The sequence below is a fragment of the Corvus kubaryi genome, unplaced genomic scaffold (assembly GCF_017639235.1).
Source record: "Corvus kubaryi isolate FWS band 111438036 unplaced genomic scaffold, C.kubaryi_AGA036_p1.0 37353, whole genome shotgun sequence".
NCBI lineage: Eukaryota > Metazoa > Chordata > Aves > Passeriformes > Corvidae > Corvus > Corvus kubaryi.
This window is the reverse complement of record NW_024581115.1, coordinates 5629457-5650215: the sequence shown is the minus strand read 5'-3', so window position 1 is coordinate 5650215 and position 20759 is coordinate 5629457. Positions and strand designations below refer to the sequence as shown.

The window sequence follows — 20759 nt, the reverse complement described above, 5'->3', positions numbered from 1 at the left end:
TTCAAGCAAATAGTACATCTGATTTTGATTTTGTAAACAAGCACGAAATATATTATTTTCCTTTTTATTCATGTTTAAATGTAAGGATTTTTTTTTTTCCCCCCTCTTTTACTGTGTGATCCTTTTGGCAGTTAGTGACCAACTTTTCAGCCACGCATTATGGGATGCTAAGAACTCTTGGAAGCCTTTTGCTCCGATCTGTGGGAAAGCATCTAATTCTTGGAAATTAATTTGTTTTGAATTTACTGCAAGCTGTTGCTTATTCAGATCTCCAAGGTTGTGTGGCACAAGCACCCTGAATTACAGCATCCTGGGGGAATGTGGAAATGCTGTGAGCTGTTTCAGATGTGCAGGGTGGATGTCCAAATTGGCGCCTTTCTTGTCTCATTCTAAGAAATCAGGCGAGCTGCTCTTCCTCTTGGCTTCCTGCTGGTGCTGCTGGGGATGATATTTGGTGTGACTTTCCAAACACGAGGTTGTGCAACAGCTCTTTGTCCTGCCTCATTCCCTTGTTTGTTGCCCAGGTCGTGAAGGGTTGCCCAGTGTTTGTGTCTGGAGACCGAGGTGCGCGTTGAGCAAAAAGAGATTAATGGACTCACAAAGGTTTAAGTTTATAAGTTAAATTGGGTCTTGCCTAATTTGCTTCTTGGTCATTCCACCTTATTTAATGCATCTTCTGGCTTTTCTAGAAGGCTTTTGCTTTATGGTGTGTTTTATTGAGCAGTTCTCTGTCGTGTTTTGCTTTTTGCCATTGGCCTGTGTCATTTTCTAATTTTGAGTTAGCCTAGACCTGGATTTGGAAGTAATAACTCATCAGCCAAATTAATATCTTGTCTGAGATCAAAATGGTGTTTGTAGGAAAGTTGGTTATTTTTTTTAAACACTTTATGCCTAGTTTCAGTCTTAAAAACCATAGCAGGACATTTTTATACACAGGTACATCATTCATTCTTTTCAGCAAAGCCAACAGTCTCTCATAGCCTGTGATGGTTTCAGTTTATGTGGTGTCCTTCAGAACCATTCAGGGGGAAAGAAGCCTCACTGCATTTTCAGACTTTGTAAAATATATGTAAAACTGCTTGGGAAGTGACATTTGGTTCTTTTTTTTTCCAGTTAGTATGTATAATTGTAAACATTCATGTGCTTTAGGTCATTTCCTATGATTAGTATCCTTCTGGAACAAATATCTAGAGTTGAGAATATCTGTGAAGCAGGAAACTAAATCTTATGTGCATTCTCCCTTACGCTGGAGGCATCAGTCTGCATTATTAAATGTTTTGGGTGCGTGACAGAATCTGCATGAAGTTCAGTGCCTATATTTAGATTTCATTAGGTGCATGCAGAAATATGCATGTTCTCATTGTCATTTCATCCAAAGTCTGTGGATACCTGCTGGATTTTGAGAAAGTTCTCTTCAGCTAGGAATTCACACACGAAATCCTACCTAGCATATCTCTTGGATCTAAATCACTTTGTTTGGTGTCATATCCTAGGGCTGTGTGTACTCAGTGCTGCACAGCCACGTTATGTTGATGTGAGACCATATCAGAGCTGGCTTTAGAGTGAGAAGTACTGGAGTAACAAAGCCTGATGTATAATAAAAACATTTTAAAGTTCATAGATTTTCTCTTGCCCAGGGGGAGAGAAAGGAACTGTGTATACAACAGTACCTCACTGTGAGATGAAAGTGAGCTGGGAGTGAGGTGAGCAGTAAAACATTGCACTTGTCTTTAGGTAGTGCTGCTCATGAAGACAGGTGGTTGGGGCATGCAGCTAATCCTTGGAGCAGTTTACAAGTTTTTAGTCAAGACAAATTTAATATACTTGGAAAATAAGGTTTGTACCTCCTGTCCAAGATTCAGGCAATTCCCATTTACACAGAAAAAGTGAAGTGCACCTTCAAGGCTTCAGTAATTTCGGATCCCCTGTGCTCAGAACAAGTATGATATTGGTCTGCAGGAATAACCAGAATTCCATAATCTATTGAAACCATCTGGTTTCAGGCACTGGAAGCTTCCAGTGTCATCTGAGCGAAGAGGAACAGGCGCTTAGTGTGAAACACACATTTGGCTGTTGCAGAGGTGCTCTGAGGCTGGGTCTCGTATCTGTGGTGAGCACAGGAATGCCTCCTTCATTTCCTGCAAGAACATACACGGCCAAAAATAGGCAGGGGAGAGGAATAGCGTAACATATTCCTGTAGAGCTGAAATAAAGATGAGGTCAACTGCATTTTTATCTTCTACGCTTGCATTTGGCACTTCAATTAAACATGGAAACTAATGACCTCATTAGATTCTTGAAAAGTAAATGCCATTAACATTGATAGTCTCTGTCTCTCTTAATAAGCCTTTCATGAAAAATAGGCCACAATGCAAACCATGCCTCAGCTAATGACCCGTGACCTGAAGATGAACTCGGACATTAATAGAACCTATTAACAGTGTAAATGTAATAACTCAGTATAGTCCAGCATTTAATAAGTTCACATGAAGTTCAACAGAACAACAACGGCAAAAGAAATCAGTTTATTCACCAGTATGGCCAAGGTTCAAACAGGATTTATTTCTGAATTTCCTGTGGATGGTAAGGGCCTTGAATTCTGCATGCAGCACTAGCTGTAGGGGATCTGTTTTTTCAGCTCTCACTGCCATTATGAAGTTCTCTGTTCCTCCATCTCTGCTTTATCGATCAGGTGAGGTTGCCCTATCACACAGAACTCTCTTGTGCTGCCATCAATAAAAAGGCCCTGGAAGAGGCCGTTCACTTGGGCAGCTCCTCTTCCCGCTTGGCGTTACCTGAGCACTGTGCAGGGCCAGCACAGAGAGGAGAGGTCAGATTTATGGATCTATAGTGTTTCTGTGGATGGCAGTCGATGCCTAAAATTCCAGTACTGTTCAGGATATTGGGCTTGTATTTCTGCATTTCTCAAGTACTTGTACATCTGTCTTTGCTCTGTGGATTCACTTATGTGGCCTCACTGGGGGACGGAGGGGAAAGGCAGTGCGGCAATATGGCGAGGTTTGACTGAGCTCAGACATTAAATCATATTGCTTTTATTGTCACATTATCTTTCATTTCAAAATAGGAGTAGAGCAGATGTTTCTTGACTCCTGTATTCAGTCAGTGGGTCACCACACATTTTTAACAGAGCTCCATTGTTGCATTGCTTGGGTGGATGGTCTGGTAATAACTACTTGGGGCTGAGGAACACACGGCGTACTCATTCTCACCCTTTGCATGAATACCCTCATTTCACTCCTGCAGGATTTTAGGTCCTCTTCTTCCTCCCAGGCTCCATAACTGATGAGCATTGAGGGGCCACGGCAAGTGAGATCTTCGGAAAATTATGCAAGCCTCAAAAATTAACGCTTCAAGTGGAAATACTTCTAACATTTCTTTTACAAAGTTGTGACAACGAAACAAAAGAAATGGGGAAAAGAATGTATTTCAAGACTTAGGGTCAAGAAAGAATGTTAGGATATGGGAACTAATTTGTACAGTGAGAAGAATTTTGTCCCACCTTCTGGCTGAGGAAGATCTTGTGAACTGAATACAGGCTTGGGAATGGTACTAAAGGCTACTGCAAATTGCTTACTCTAATCTTTTCTGAGATGGGTAGGAAAAGCAGTCTTGATTTGGGGTGATGCAGAGTAATAATACCTGCTAGGTTTTGCTGGTGGCTGTAAGTATGTAATAATGCATAATCTGAAAATAGCTGTGAGAATCACCTCTGAGTAGTGGTTTGTACAACTTCTAGATCGTTTCAGGCGTTTTCTTTAATTACCCTTTGCACGTTGCTACAGCTCCTGTCTGGTGCACCTGCACTGGCTCGTAAAGGATGGGAAAATGGCATTCCCTTATCCCTCGAGGCAGGAATCCCAGTTATCTGTTCTGGAAACATCAAAAAATGTGGCAAATTAGGTGAACCGGAAACCTGGAGGGAATAACCGAAACTCTCCCCTTTGACACCTGTAAGCTCCCTTTTGCTTCAGCGTGTGGGATTGTTTGTGCTGAGGGAGTTCTCACAAGGATGAAGTCTGTGAGTGTCACTCTAAAAGCTCAGTCAAAATTCTCCCCTCAGTTCTGTATTGATCTGATATCTCAGCTTGCACTGTTAAAAGTATTTCAGGGTTAATTCAAGACTTTAAAGTGTTTGATACAACTTGATTTTTTCATTGGAAACACACAATATGGGGATGTGAGCTTCAGAGCTTTTCTGTGGGCATTGCCATAAGAATGCCTCATAGTGATGCAAGCAAAAAGTCACAACTGCTGAGTGTATTGGCTTCATTTTTACATCCCACAGTAGGCATTTAAGAAAGTATTTTATTGGTGTTAAATGAAGCTGTCTGACAATATTCTTATGGTAGAACAACAATCCAATTAATTTGGAGTTGAATACCTTTCATACCCTTTTATTTCGGAGTGCAGTTCTCTTGCATGCTTTCCCTGCTTGCTTTTTCCAGGATAACATTCAAAGGTGAGACGAGTCAGTAAATCTGCTTCAGTCTGAAATCTTCATGGGTGATTAACAACACTGAGATTTGTGCTGATTGAATTTTACCTCAATAGGCACTCCTGTGGCACAGAGGCTCCCATGACCCAGGCAGCAACCACAAACTGTGCGGAAGAACCAGTACTGCTGTGCTGGGACATCCATCTCCATGACAATTAGAAACATCTTCTCTAAGCCTGGAGGTAGATTGCAGTGTTTGCACTGCACCTAGAAATTAGTTAGAAGTTCTTTTCATGCCTTGTAAGGCTGCCTGGTTTTTTACTTTAGCTTTCTTAATGTTGCAAACTCAAGTGGAAAAGAAACTTGGCGGTGTCACTCAAGCCAACAGAACAGATTCTGAAGTTCCTTTGGAATGTAATACGGTGTTATCCTTCTGAGGTCACATTTCAAAGGAAAATCACTTTTAAAACCTTTCCATTTATGTGCAAAGCAATAATCTTCCTTTTTAGAAGCACACAGAAGCTCTAAAATTTCTAGTAAAGTGATCCTGGAAAAATACTTGACTTTCATACTTTATTCCTTTAACTTTCCTTCTGGGACTACAGTGTGCTCTAATGAACATGGAAAAAGGCAAGTGTCAAAGGATGCCAGCAGCAGTTAAAGCTCTGCAGCAGGAATGCATCTTGTGGTTGCATTAGAAGAGATTTTTGATCAAATCCAAGAATTTTTTTTCTCCATTAGTTGAAACGCTGGTGCAGAGCCGTCATCCTTGAAACTGTGGGGAAATTTTATATGGGGTGGCCGTTGTGCTTGGGTCCATTTATTTGTGCATGAAGTCCTTTCCAGGTCATCGTGCCAGGGTCAGCAATGAAGTGCTAAGCAGGATCTGGCTGTACTGAAGTGGGGTCACTGGAGCTGAGGAGCAATCCCAGCAAGAGTCCTTGTGCCTCGGTCCTATAAGGGCTGCGTGGTCTTCAGGACATGACTCAGGGCTGTGAAGGAAGATGCAAATAAGCAAATGGAAAACCCTATTTGAAGATATGCCTTCAATAAGGAGACACAACGAGGTGTCCCTCAGAATTGCCTGTGAAAGCATGTTACAGCTCAAGGTGCCCTGGTCAGGAGATGTAGGTTAGCAAGATTCATTTGTCAAATTGAGGAAATCAGTTTATTTTATCTAGGACACTGTTTAATAAGTCTGAGGTGGATTCCTGGTTAATGAATACTAAATGAACACTGGAAATAAACCAGGTGATTTTAACATCAGGCAGTTTTCTTTAATCCATGATAAATTACGTAGACTTAAATATTACATTATAGGGTAGAACATACACACTCAAACATGAAAAAAAGCTGTAATAGTCCAAGTAGATCTGCCAGTTGGGAGAAATGGACCATGAACAAACTGCTTTCCTTGACATTGTTTTCTCTTTCTGAGAACCTGTCTTGAACCTGTTGAAGATGTCAGCAGATCTTCAGTATCTAAGTCTGTTGGATGGCCCCTTGCTGCTGGTTCCAGAGCCGTGGGATCTGTCATTTGGTATTAGTGTCACCCTTGTTTTCCTCAACCACTTGGCTTAATTACGTTGTAGAACTTACCCCAAAGATGAAGACTTACAGGTGTAATTGCAAACAGACATCTGCCAATTTGGTTTTCTTTTTCCTGAAGAATGTTTTTAAAAATGTTATGAAGCATACCGGTTTTTAGAAGAAAAAGTCCACTGCTTTTTGTTTCTAGAAATGCAGTTTCTTACGGAAGTTGCCTTCAAATAAAGGGACAGTCACATTTGTGTCATTGCTGAATAATCCTTTGGAACTTTTGCAGTTAAATCTCTCTTATTTGGTCTGACATGTGCAGGTTGGTCAGTGTGACAGCGTGGTTTGTGTGGGACTCTGCAGCTCAGTGATTGTTGCTGGAGGCTGTCGCTGATTCAGGGCTTTGACACCCAAATACCACAAAATAAATGCATTTATGCTGTAGCACTGGGTGCTGCTAGGGGTAAGCTAAATTTGTGAGATTCCAGCTTCATATCAGCCAAGGTGAATGATGACATGGGCAGATGAACTGGAGGAGGTTAGCTTGGGTTTAGGACAAGCTTTGTGTCACTGCAGGGTTCTAGAGCAGTCCACAGGTGAGTACAGGAGTGGGAAGGGTTGAATTTCATTACCACAGCTGCAGCTTTTCACATTCCTGTGATCTGGGAGGGTTCTTGAAAATACAAGTTGTGTAGCTGCTGCTTCCTATCTATCTGAATGGTTTTTTGTCTGAGAACTTCCACAGAACTTCTTTTCCACGTTTCCCTCAGAAATTTCCAGTATAATGTTTTGATGTGATTTTTTTTTTTTCCTATTATGTGAATCCCTTTGGTCAGGTTTACATGTAGGTGAGTGTGTACATATGCATACAGGTAGATAATAGTGCTAAAAGTTTTAGAAGTCAAAATCTGCGCTGTTTCTAACTCTCCAGGGAAACCATCTGGAATCACCGAGTCAGGTTTCTTGAGGACAGAGTCCTGAGCTCCTGGACATCGTTCACCATTTGGAATGCTGGCAAGCAAGGCAAGAAGCTCTACAGAAGCTTGTCACCAGCTAATCGGAAAAAGGTGAGCTGGAAAGTAACATTTGTACAAACCCAGTTCTTCTTCATATGCCCCCTTGATTCTTCTAATCTAATGCAGCAGAATTCTCATACAATATTTTATCCCCAAAGTTGATGTTGATAATTAACATAAATTGGGGAAATTCTCAATATTCTGAGCGATATATTTCTTGTTTTAAAATGCCATGATACTTTGTTTAGAGCTTATGGTGGGTATGGAGAGCAAGAAATGCACCATGTTGCTGCCTGCTGGTAGCTAAGCATAGGTGAGACACAGCTGTAGTAGCCAGGTACTCAGGGTGAGTAGAGTTACTCTTTGTTGGGGTTGTATAATACTGAACTGCCTTGTCCAGGATCATCCATATGTGGATAATATTTGCCCAGTTCCAAAGTGGATACTGGATAAGTTCCTGGTCACTGTGACTCCCTTTGCAAAGCTCGATTGCCCAAAAAAAGGGTGTGGTGTGGGCTGAGTGGGTGAGTAGAAGCTGCTGGACAGGACTGTCCCATCTACAGTCAGCTGAAAATGCTTGTATTTGGCAATGGTAGATATTTCTCAGGACAGATTTGCCCAAGAGTCTAAATACCTTATTTTTATGGCATTTTCTCGTGTGCAATAACTCTGTATTAGATAAAGGCTTTAGGGCTAATGTCAAATGGCTGTTTCTTATAAAGAGCCACAGAACATTCATTTTATTGCTGAATATGTTTTTGTTTTCTTAAGAATATGGATGGAAAGACAAAATGACAAATATGTGTATAAACCTGATTAATGTTGTGGCCCTCAGACCACACACATAAAAAAAATAGAAGACATTTGTATACACATAGTTAAAATTACTGAATAGGCATGGGAGACACTCAGACAGTAAATGTACAGAGCAAAAATGGAACTGAATTTCCTGCTTGGTACTCCAATGCCATCCCTCAGTCATTGCCATCACATGGCAGTGGGTGAGCTGTATGAAAAGATGTTAAATGCTACGTGTCTCCAATCAGTTGTTTCATTCAGAGAGGACAGACCTGTCCATTAAATATGATTTTATCTTGGTCATGCAGTGCAGTGTGCACAAGATTTTGGGGGGTTGATGAAAATATTCTCTTTTATTATTATTTGCTGAGCACCTTTTGAATTTCACTGAGTGGCTACAGCCACTGGGCTGACACTCAGCAGCCATTGTACTTCTCTCTCTGCAAAATTAGGAAAATGAGAAATAAGTTCCAAGGGAAGAGATGGCAGCTTGTCTGGTAGATTTTTGAGATGTTAACAGAAAAAAATAGACCATGTTGGGTTTTCTGGTGCTGTCTCACCATCTCAGGTGTTGGGATTTTGTTTGGTTTTGTTTTCTAGCTTTTTTTGTACCAAGCCAAAATGGAGACTGGTGCTCAGACAGAGCCTCTCCCAAGCTCTGGAGTACATCTCCCACCTCCTCCTGCAGGTGGAGAACACCCCGTTCAACACAGGGTGACAACTTAAAGATGTCACAGAAGAGGGGATAAAAAATGCAAGAGAAAAATAATATTGTTGTGGTTTTGGCCCTTTCCTGCCCAAGACCCCAGGCCCAGCTCCGTTCCTGGGGAACGAGCTCCGTGCCCCGCACACGAGCCCCGGAGTGGTTCCAATTAGCGGGATCCTGGCGCTCCTCCCCCTGACCTTTCCTTAACGTTTGCTTTGGCACTGCTCAGGCTGGGATGCTGTTTTGCTTCTGTCAAGGTTACAATTGCACATATTCCAGCAGGGTTTGGTTGGATATTGGAGTTCTGCACCGAGCATTAACCCCTGAGTTACTGGCTGCTGTAGCAGACACGTTCAGCAAACCCACGTGCCAGATGCAATTTCATGAGCCAAGTGTGGCTCAGTTTGCACATGTGCTGCAGGAAACTGCTGCTAAAACGCAGGCACAGTGATCCTTAACACCCTAGGCAGAGCAATCAAACCATCCCCTCAGTCTGACAGGTTATCTGAAGGATTCAGGGGCTTTCTCAGCAGCAAACAAAGATAAATACCTTCAGAAAAGGACTTGTGTCATCCTAAGTGAGAGTAGAGGCTTTGGGGTAGCTGATTTCTGATTAAATTAGTGTTCTCTGTAGTGATTAAAGCACTTGTTCTATGGGTCTGTTCAGGCTCATTATGATTGCCACTGTAACTTCCTGGCTTTTCCAAAAGTGAGATCCCAAGTCTGTCCACCTCAGCCAGTACTGAAGCTTAAATGATATCCCTGTGTTTCATATCAGTCACTGGCAAAAGGCTGCAGAAGTAGGGAACAGATCTCACTTCTGCAGGAGCTATTCAAAGGATTATGCTGCTGCAGTTTCAGCAAATAAATTCATATAATTTGCAGTAGGGAACTCGTGGCAGTTTTCATTTTATTCCAAGTGAATAACAGTAAAAGGACAGTAGAGAAACTCCATATTATACTTTTCCTCTAAGATCCTTCAGGTATTTTGTGACTAATCTGCAACTCTTGCCAAAGACTCTAAAATCCCATATGAACAAAGGTTGTAAATAGTTGTTGCTTCATCCTTCCCAGTCCTGAAAACAATAAAATGCTTTTCCTGTCTCACCCTTTAAAGACCAACTTAACAAGATTGAAGCTTTCATATATTTTTAATTATGAGAGCACCAGAGATTTAGTATGTTTGAATCTGCAAGTGGAATCTTGTGTTGTCCTGTAAATAAATGGAGGCCCTGAGATATGAATTCATCAATTATGCAAATTAGACACCTTTCAAGCACAATTCCAAAAGCCCCTTAAGGGCAGAAGATGATGCATTACATCAATATAATTACCATTTCTTCCTCTTGAAGGTCCAGTTGTGTAAAAGTGTGATCTTAAAAGGTCCAATGGCCTTTGCAATGCAGGTAACATTGCCAAAATTAGCTGTATAATTTAACTAAGATTTAACTACGTTTATGTATGCTTTATTTGTTAATTTATTATAACAATTATATCGATATATTATTTCATTCTATATTATATAAAAATCATAATGACAATTATAATTATTTTTATATATAAAAATCTATTAAAGTATAAAACCATCTAAAATTAAGTTTAGAGAGCTATATTCTGTCTAGACTTAATTTTAGTTGGTTTTATACTTTAAGTCAGTTTAGACTCCTGAAAATTTTACTTGTGCTCTGTTTGACTGCACTCTTTTATTGAGATGCAGAATTTCATCAGATGTCCTGAGACTGACTTTGGCTGGACTGTGGAGTCACAGCAGGGTTGTTTTCTCAGTTGGCACTAAGTACCTGAAGAAAATTTGGGACACATACTCCTAGGATACTCCTAGGATTAATAATGACACCCCACCCCCCCCAAAAAAAACCCTACTACATACAGCTTGTATTATTTGGTAATTTTGAAAAAAACACCTGGACTCTACTAAATCCTCAAGTAGAGAATTAATTAATTTGAACTGTCAGGCTTAGGGTGTGTAAGAAAACATCTTTTTCAAAAAAAGAATGCTTTTAGTATTTTCAGAACCTGGCAAACAAAGCAATTGCATTTCTTATGCTGACAAGGTCTTTGTGGGATGTTTGAAAAGTCCAGCTCTGCCCTGTGCCAAAGAGCATTGTTTCTTAGGAAACAAAATTCAGGCAATTCTAGGAAGCAGCAGTCTGGCTGTGTTCATACTCACTAACAAATTGTTGCTTTAGTCTGTTTGGAAAACAGTGTGAATGTGACTTATGGTTATGTTAAAAGAGAAAAGGACACCTCAGCAATTCTCCCTTTTCCTTCAGCCATCTGTACGGTGAATATTAAAATGATGCTTTGTCTCCAAAGGATTCAGGCAAAAATCCAAGGCTCAGTATTTTTGCTAAACAGCAACACACGAAAAAAATGATTCCACTAGTAGGTTTTTTTATGAATTAATTACCATGATCTCAGTATTCTTAGGGAAATTCTGCTTCCTGGCTGTCCCCTTCTTGATTCACACTGCTGACAGTGGTTCAGTATTAGCATTTCTGCAAGAATGAAGTCAAACAGACCTTTTTTTGTTTAAAACACATCCGTTGTGTCTATAATTTGCAGCTGAAGATGGAAACCAAATGTTTTTGGGATGCTCCATGTGCCTGGAGGGTTTCTGAGCTGTCTTGTCTGCTCTTTTATTCTCCATCAAGCTTTAGCTAAAAGGAGAACTTCAGCATTAACATTTTGTGTCATTTCCGATGGCTGAAAATAGTGTTCCAGTGGCTCATGGAAAAGCAGGGGCAAGGACCAAACAAGCATCAGCTCATTAGTGGCCTGGAAGCAGTGCTTGTACACAGCCCAGGCCATGCCATCCCTCTAGAACAACCTTGTCAGGTGGTGACAAACAGAAAAAGTATTTTGAAGGCCCTTTTTCCTGGCTCATCAACTGTTTAAAATCATCCACTGCTTTCCCTTCGCCTTTTTCCAAGTCACCAAACCTTGTGTTGCAGCTCTGGTCCTTCAGCCCACTCCCAGAACTGAGGAATGGTTAAGTTTTGTAGCATTTTAACCACTCCAAAAGTATGTGAGTGGTACTATCAGAGCCTGGAGTGGGGATGTGGAAAGCGAAGAGACAGGAATAAAGGGAAGGATATTACACCCACTTTGACAGTGGAATGGCAAAGTGAACGCAAGTTAAAAGCCTCCAGGACAAGGAGAGAGATGAAATTTGAAAGTTTCAGTTAAATCCAGGTATAAAACACCCTAAAATGGCGTGGGGTAAACAGAGGCTTCATTTTGGACTGTAGTGAATGCTTCAAGGCCAGGAAAACTCCCTGCTCTTTCCATTTGGGAGGAAGTGGTTTTTGCAAGCTCTGTTCTGTCAGCACAGAGCTGTGCACACCCAGAACAGGCCTGGCATGACTCTGTTCCACTCTGTAGGGATGAGACTCTGGCAGCAAGGTCCCACCCTGTTACCTATGAAGGCAGGTGTATGTTGTTCATAATAAGGGGAATGTTTTATGCCCAGTGTTTAGCAGCTTATCTTGCATGTTGGATTCTGGTATTAAAATCCTCCAGTGACTTTGTTATGGATATGTGGAAAAGGGGGAAGCTACTGCTATTTTCAGTGGAATGGTGTCTAAATGGAATAATGAAATGCATGCTTGGGATTTAAAGATATCCACAGCTTCTGTCCTGGCTCTAATGCTAAAGAGGTGAAATAAAAGCAGCTCCTGATACAGAAAATCACTCAGATTGTGACTGATGCTTGCTGGTTCCATGTCGTGGCAGAAGCTGTTTATGCCTCTGTGTGTCTCTTGTTCTGCTTGCCATTGGCTGTATCTATTTAAACTTGCATTGTAATGCTTTCAGATACTTTGTTTTGACATGAATGGCCAGAATTGATTTTGCTTTTGCAGAGATGTATATTAACATGCTTCCGAGGCTTTCTACAAGCTTCAATGAAGGAATTATAAATAGAAGAATTAACAGGGTCACTGGAAGTTTAAAACAGATGGGGATTGCACGAGATGTGGAGGGAATGGAGCAGGGAAGACCTGCTCCCATAGGATTTTGTAGAGTTTGCAGGTTGTCTCTTTGAAGGTGGCTCTGACAGGACCAGTTGATGTAACGGGGAGGGAGAAGCCACAGTGTGCAGGTGACCATTTATTGAAGGAGTTCTCCAGTTTTCTGTCAGTTCTACTCAGTTATTCACTCTCCCATGTAAAACTTGCCTCTCATGCCCTTCCAGCTCCAACAGACCTTGAGAAGGTGCTGTGATGTTGTAACATGTTGTTGCTTTCTGTAAATGGTTGTTACACACCTAAACCAAACCACAGGTGAAAAGAAGATGGGGGAATAAAATCCTGTGCAGATCATTCACCATAAAAGGACATTGTTAAGCTGGTGAAATCTTTCAGTTTTTCCATTATGAAATCTGAGTGGAATGGGAAGTGTGAGGAAACATTCTCTGCAGTAGCCAGCAAGTCACACAGGAAACAAACAACAAATTGTGTAATCATAGCAGGGCTGAAGCAGGCAGGTAGTCCCAGCTGCACCCCAAGGCACTCTTGTGTCATTCCTGGTCCTTCAGTGACTTCCTAGGCTGTCCACTGGAGGAGGATCTGCTGCCCATTAATCTCCTTTTCCCCAGGGAGGTCTGATAGCCTGGCCCTGCAGAGCCCCTGTGTTTATTAGGAAGAGCCAGCCAGAGAAGGGCTTTTATCTTTCTCAAACGTGTCTTCCCCTAGCACAGATTGTTTCAGAGTAAATATCTTATCTTTTGAGCTATGTAAACTTTCTCTTACCAGGGAGAAGGCGACTTCTCCTTTTTCCCTTACACTACTGTTAATGGAAGTTGCAATCCATATTTATAAAAATGACTTTCAGTAGTTCCATAGCTTGCCTACAGCAGATCCCCAGCTGTCTCCTCTAGTTCTGAGCTGAGAGAATTAGCAGTGTTTTCTCCTTTGGAAATTTTGTAATTGTGCAGATATTTATACAAGTGATGGTCAAAACAAAAACACTTAATAATTTATATATTTTAGTAACACTGAAGTGTGAGCTGAGGACTCAGTGGTGTCATACTGTCAGGGATATTGCCAAAGAGTCATTCTGCTAAAAGGAAAAGAAAAAAAAAAGGCAAATTGAGACTCCTTTATGGCTTTATAATTCATGGTTGCTTACAGGGAGACAGGAGTTCATGTGTGGATAGATGTTCTTCATAAAAGCTACAAGAAAGAACCCCATTAATGCAGGAAAATAAATAGGTGTCTCTGGGTTTTTCCTGATAGTGCATAAAGTAAATAACTCACATAAGCCTGATGCCCTGACTTCTCCTTATAGGATAAACAACTGTGCCTAAGTCCTGTATTTAGACTCCAGACATAGCTTTGCTTTAATTGGAAAATAGTGTGTGTCAGAAAAATAGTTGACTTACATTTTGGCCACCCACATGGTGTGCAGCCTGGCAGAAAAATTGCCCATTCAAGTCTGACCTGTTTTCTACTACTGTAAATATCAGATCTAAGCTGCCTGAATCCACTGAGAATTATACAGGGAAATACCTCAGTGATAACAAAAAAGGGTTTGAGTCCTTTCCAGCTTCCAAGGGAAATTTATCACAGACTCACCTGTGTTATTTTTTTCATGGAGGGGTTTTGGGGGCAGGGGGGTGTTCTGGGGGCTGGGGAGTCACTGTGGAAAAGGCAGAGTTTTCTACACCCCGAAATTTGAGTGATGGCCCAGGGTGAGAGGGAGTATTGGAATTCATGGCAGTTTAGTGATACAAGAATTGTCTTTGGAGAGAGACTGTTTGGAGAGTGACAGGACAAGGAGAAATGGTTTTAAACTGACAGAGATTGAGATTGGATATTAGGAAGAAATTGGTTCATGTTGAGAAGTCCAGGCAGCAGTCAGGGGGTTCTGTTAACTGTATTGTAACACACTGAGGGTGAACAGCAATACTTTCCAGCACATTTCTTGCAGCTGAATTCTCAGTTCCTGACAGCAAAGTGTAAATAGAATTTCACCCTTGTGTCATAAGTTTTGGTGTTCTGGTTTGGTTTTTATTATCTCTAAGAGCATAAGCATCTTCAAAAATAGCTTCAGTTATTGGAAGGTAAGTTAACATATTGGACTGTGTTTGTTCCTAGAGCTCTGTTGGGCTGACATTGAAGGCATATCCTGCTAAGTATTGTTTATTATGATCACAGCTTATAGGACAGTAAAACACAGGTGGTAGAACTGAGATTTGCTGAATATTGGAGAATTTTAAAGGTGGTTAGCACAGAATGAAGAGATTACAACTGGGGAACTGCTGTTCCCACAGTGACTTCTACTTGATTCCCTTCATGTACACACATATTTATATATACTCATACATGGATGTGTGTATGTACACATCCACACCATCTGATTTTTCAGCTACAATAAAGCATTGCTGTGGGCATGGAAATAGGGCCAGGGATGTAAAGTGTATTAACCTGTGAAGGAGCTCCTGTGTGTGTTACTGTCCAACCCAGCTGCACCAGCCACAAACACCTTGTACAATGCCCAGGACCTTCCTGAATCCCCTCCTTCCTTTCTCTTTCCATTCCAATGCTGACACAGGGTTAAAGTCCTTAGTGCAATCCCTGCATCAGGATCACCCAGAGCAAAGGTCTGGCTCTGCCCCCGATGTTGTTCCTCACTCACACAGCCCCACTGTGGAAATTTCATGCTTCCTTAATGTTCTGTCCTTCCTTTGGTGTCTGTTTTCAAGCAACCTCTTCTCCAGGTCTGAATGCCTCCCTCTAAGGGGTTCCAAGGACTGTCCCTGCCCAGCCCCTCCAGTTCATCAGCTCATTTCCCACATGGGTTTGGACGCTGGTGGTTTGCAGCCTTATTTGCAGTCCCTTGATACTTTTGTTTGCATTCTCTTGCCATTGATGTTTAATGAAGGAAGTGATATTATGGTATTAGAAAAACAGTGTTTCCCTCTACACAAACAGAATGAGGTCACTTTAGGTAAAAGAAAAACCATCTTAATCACAGGAAGAAAATGTGTGAGAGCGATTTTAGACACGGAAAGCGAGCCAGCCTTTTCAGCCTTCTCTAACTTAATAAATTAATAAGCAGCTGTTTGGCTTTTCAGATTTTCTCAGCAGTAAGTGTTGTTAATCAATTTTTAATGGAGCAATTAAAAAGATATGAAAGCTGCAATCCAGCTTTCACCAGAATAATTGATTTCTGTACGACCTTATCTATCTCAACTGTTCTGCTTCAGCATAAGAGCTCCATGTAGATGATATGAATAGATCCAATGGAAGTCAGAGGAAAACATAGCCATGTTTATTTTAAAAAGTCTTCCAAAATGTTCCTGGCAACTTAGTGGCTCAAAAATAAGGCCACTGTGTATTTTAGATGGCAGGCATTTATTCTGCCTATTTATGAGGAATGCAAATAAAAACCCATCTGAAACATCTGGCACCTAGGGCTGCAAATAATGCTTTCATAACTCTGGTAAGAATAAGCAAAATGAAGCAGTAATTTGTGTTTGAACACCAGATCTGCTGAACTTTTCAGTCAAAAAATACAAGTCCACAACCATAGGAATTCCCAAACTTGGTGAGCTGTGCCCTGGCATTGAGGCAGGTATTGCAGTGCCCCCAAAGCAGCACCACTGTCCTGGGGTGTCTGGGGGTACATTCCATGCTTGGGGTGGACACGAGGAGAGAGGTTTTTATTACATCTCATCTTGGGTTTTAGTGGAAGTGCCAAAACAAGGAGGCTGGTCTCTGGGGTTTAGTTTACTCCCTGAGGATGGGGTTGGTGGTGTTCCCTTCTGCAGTGACCGAGATCACCTGTGCTCATGTACACAGTGTGCTCATAGACAGCTGCAGAATTTTCCCAACTCCTTAAGATACATCCAGAAAGGATTTAATAAATAAAGTGTTTAAGCTCCAAAGGAGGCCCAGGGTGCTTTGCCCTATTCCTGTGTCCATTCCCATGCCTGCAGCATTGCTACAGAGATACATTACAGGTGAAATGCTGCTATTGAAACATTCTGCTTCTGTTTTCCAGGTAAGTGCATTTTGTGATGTTGATGAAAAGAAAATAACAAAAGGATTCTACACGTATGAGGAATCTGAGGTGAGTTATAACCACTCTTGCATTCTTTATTGTGATCTAGAAGTGTCCTGGGGAATGTGACGAAGGAATTTGTCACTGATCTTGTCTGTTATGTAGCAGCTCATTTTGGTAAAGAGGCCGTGACAGAAGATTGGCGGGCTGGGAATGGACACTGGAATGCAAACTGGAGCCAGGACTGTCAGCTTCACACTCAGTGAAGTCAGTTTAGAAAAACAAAAATACATATTCTGAAAGGATTCTGATGATGGGGTAAAACATAGTCTTCACTGACAGGTTCGTCTTCTAAGTGGGAGTAGAATTTGGTTTATGGTGGATAAAGGGAAGGAACCCTCAAAATTAAAAGATTTCCAGCAAGTTATCTGGTGAAGTCCCAGCTGAGCATAAGCCATTTAACAGTTCCCACCAGGAGGGAAAGATCCTCCTCTGTCTCTGCTCTTGTGCCTGCTCTGATGCTCTCTGATGGCACAGGAACTGATGCAGCTCACTAAAATGGCAAAAAATTAACCAAAAAAAGAAGGAACATAGTTTGTTATGGGACAGGCTATTGAAGCTGCTTACCTTGCATCGTATCAAAGAGAAAATTGTTTGAGAAAGGGCTGGAAGTAGAACTTGGAGGTGAGGAGGAAGCAGTGGAGCTGTGAGAACTGCTCCTTTCAGCAGCAGAAAGCTGCAAATTCAGATTTGGTGTAACTTGGCACAATTGCACTGAAATGTGACAGGCACTGAAACAACGGGCAGAGAATGAGCAAGGTCTGTTTAGCATGAGGGCTCAACATATTTTTTCCCCTTTTAAGAGTTTAGCAGCTCCTAAAACCAAGCTAGCAAGTAACCTGTGTGCTTCTGTACCCCTTCTTCCTGCAGGAGAGACCAAAACCAAAAATTCCCGTGTGTCACTTCAGGGACGCGTCTCCGCCCTTCGTGATCTGTGTGAAGCTGGTGAGTTCCACCTTTGGCTTTATCTGCAGGAGCAGCGTTTGCTCCCTAGCAAAATGAGTTTCTATTTACAGTAAGTGGCTTTTCCCAGAAGCTTTTGCTATGCAGTTGAATGGCCTTTTTAATCAAACTGATTGTGCAGTGTATTTGGGGGATTTAAATCAGCAGTATTGGGTAGAATTAAGAATAAGAAAAGGTCCAACTTCTGTAAAGGAGCTGGATCTGTTGTACTTCCTTGCCCAATACCAAATATACCCCAATGAGCACATGCACTCAGCCTCCTTTGGGCCCAGTATTTTGCAGCCCCATGTATGGCAAAGGCTTTGTTTATTAGATCAGGCCTTAAACAAAATGGCTTTTGGCCCTGCCAGTTCTGAAGCATCTTCTGTGCCTGACTGTGGTAACTTATTCCAAATGGTTTAACTGCCCTGATAATATATAATTAGAAGATGATAACCAGCAGTTCTTTTGCTGTTATAACACAGAAGCTTTAAAATAGCAAATACACTGCAGTGGTGAACATTCATAAAAAACCCCTCTGACAGCAACTAAAACCTTTAGCTCCCCACAACACTGCCATTCTAACACTGTGCTGGATCTCCTCAGAGATGGATTAGCTGAGTCTCCTCTCCTCTGGTACTGCCTGCTTTTAACTTGGCACTCCCAACCTCATGATCAGCTCTGAGCTCATAACTCTGGGTTGTAAAGCCAGGCTCAAAGTGCCTCGGGGCATTATCGTGTACTGTTGGTTGATAAACTCTTGGATCAGCAAGTACTATTACAACTAATTTAATTTTTCATACTGCATATAATGGTGGGTGGAAGTCCCCAGACAAAACATCTGTGCAACCTGTTCTAAAGCACATTTAATCTGAGAAGCCCTTACAATGAGACTATTATACAACATCTTGTCTGCAAACTCTGGTCTCTGACTTCAGTTGGGATTTCAGTCTATTTTTCCCCTCATGGCCACTGAGCATTTTCTGCTTGCTTATTCTTTACCAACCTAAGTTCCTCACTATTTTCTGAAGAAGGAAGTGTGCTTTAAGGGCCTTTAATTGGCTTTTATTTTGCTGTTCATGGTAGGGGATTATTTTTCCTTTTGATACAGACAAAACCTGCATGTTTCTATGCAGCTCTGAGAGGGTGATTTTGGAGATTAGATGTTTATTAAGTGGGTTGTTTACAAGAAGTGACTCTGTTGGCCATGTACTTGGAGCAGCATTGGCTCATTTATTTTTTCAGGCAGTTCCTCTCTTGTGAGCACTGGCATGGCTTTGGTACAAGAGCAAATCCTTCTGGAAGAAGCAGGCATCCTCTGATCTTTGCTCAGTTTGCATTTTACAATGGCATCACAGACAGCTGGAGCTGGAATTCTGCTCTGTGTGTGAGTTTTTGCTGAAGAGAATGCAAGTGTGGCTTTAGCTGGTCAGAGCAGCGTGGCCCTGCAGGGCCACTTCACCCAAGGGTTTGTGCACCGTGTTTGCTCTCACTTAGAGGTAAAAGCAAAATGCTCAGAAGTGCTGCATTGTGCCCTGGCTTGGCTTGGATTCCAATGGCTGGAAATGAAAGGGATTTTTATTTTTCTGTCACAGCAATTAAAGTAGCTTGATTGTATAAAGTTTTTAGAAAATATGTGGTTAGATCTCTTATTGTACAGCCCTGCCTGGTTTTTCCTGTGCTCTGGGAATGAAAGATTTGTCTTTAACTCTCCCACTTAATTCAGCATCTGGTCTCTCATGTATTTTTTTAACCCCTCTATAAAGCCAGGTTACTTTTTCCAACTCCTTCAATTCCAGTTTCAGTGGGACTCCATTTCTCTAACTTGCCATCCTAAACATTCACAGTTAACACCTCACTCTTACTGTTCTGGGCCAACCACACAAACACGAGCAACCACTTTATCCCCCACCTGTGGTGTTGCCAGCTTTAATTTTTGGGGGTTTTTTTGTGACATTCCTTAAGATCAGTAGAATTAAGGATTCCAGGAAGACCCCAGTGCTCAGGAATGCTGAAGTTGCCCTGTTTTCTTAATGACATCACTGACATCCATTTTCTATCTCTGTCTGCGTTAGCAAACAGAAGAGCAGAGCTGGGCTGAGCAGCCCTTGTGTGCTCCAGAGCAGCACAGCAGATTTGAGGAGTTGTCTGATACCCCCCCATACTAATTTGAACACTAACTTTTCGACATACCCTTAATTTTTGAATAGAAACCTTCCTGAGTCTGGTTTATTTGTTTAGTTCTGCAAATGGGACTTTCTTCTGTGGCCTAAAGAACCAATAACCCAAACCTGCTACAACCTGAAATGAGTTTGATCTCATTTTCTTGTTCTTCCTTTGCAGGATTTGACAGGTGGAGCCTTTGAAACAAACCTGGACATGCTGAATCTGAAGGAAGGGATGGATTATTATCACTTTAACTGAACCAAGGTGAGGCAATGCTACTGAAGTGTGCTGCTCTCTGTGTATCTGGGTGCAGGAAGACCGAACTCTTCAGGGGTTTAGAATTTTTTAGTCATTTGTGCTTCATTAATTTACTCTTTGGGCTGAGTAATCCCTTTGTAAGGGAGGTCATAGTTACACCACGGGTAATGCTGTGTGCTCAGTTTTACTGTTGCACATCACTCAGTTTGACTGGGAGCTTGTATTTCTAATTTAAACACCCCCCAAACACAGGCCCTCGGGTTAATAGAAGCCTCAGCAATGCCTCAGGCAAAGCCTGAAGCACTGCAAGTGCACAGAGTTTTCTGCCACACACTGCTTGGAGCCCTCAGCCCTTCCCTGCTCCCAGCATATTCCCTGCTCCCAGAGCAGTTGCTGGTGTGTGCCAGGGCTCTGCAGAGAGCCAGGGCTGGTTCCAAGGGAGCATCCTCAGCTTTGGGGCTGTGTGAGCAGCACAGCTGTGTCTGTGCCAGCACCTGGCAGCCAGGTGAGGCCATGTGCAGCTCCTCACCATTTCCACTGCACTTTCTCCCCTTGGAACACTCAGGCTGTGCCAGCACAGCTTGTGCTGTTCTTGCAGCAGGGACCTCTAGGTGTAACTTCACAACCCCAAAAGCTCTCAAGAATGTTCTAGAAAGTTCCCTGTGAGTGGCAGCAGAGCAGCACAGGGCTGTGGGTGCAGGAGCATTTCCTCCTGGGGTGGGTGCAGCACATGGCCAAGGCTGGCTGCTGCTCAGAACCACTTGATCAACAGTCAGTGAAGAACCCTGAGCTCCAC

At 42.0% G+C, this 20759-nt stretch overlaps 1 protein-coding gene across 9 annotated transcripts in view; it reads left to right on the top strand.

Annotated features, from left to right (window-relative positions):
- Positions 1-20759, top strand: part of B3GNTL1 (UDP-GlcNAc:betaGal beta-1,3-N-acetylglucosaminyltransferase like 1) — a 107198-nt gene that overhangs the window by 81501 nt on the left and 4938 nt on the right. For 8 of the 9 annotated variants that reach the window (XM_042032718.1, XM_042032717.1, XM_042032721.1 and 5 more), the window contains 4 exons: positions 6924-7059; positions 16538-16606; positions 17468-17542; positions 19883-19969. In XM_042032718.1, the coding sequence (XP_041888652.1) occupies positions 6924-7059; positions 16538-16606; positions 17468-17542; positions 19883-19963 (361 nt within the window). In that variant the 3' untranslated portion in view covers positions 19964-19969. The remainder of the gene's footprint in view (positions 1-6923; positions 7060-16537; positions 16607-17467; positions 17543-19882; positions 19970-20759) is intronic. The other variant, XM_042032720.1, reaches the window with a different exon arrangement.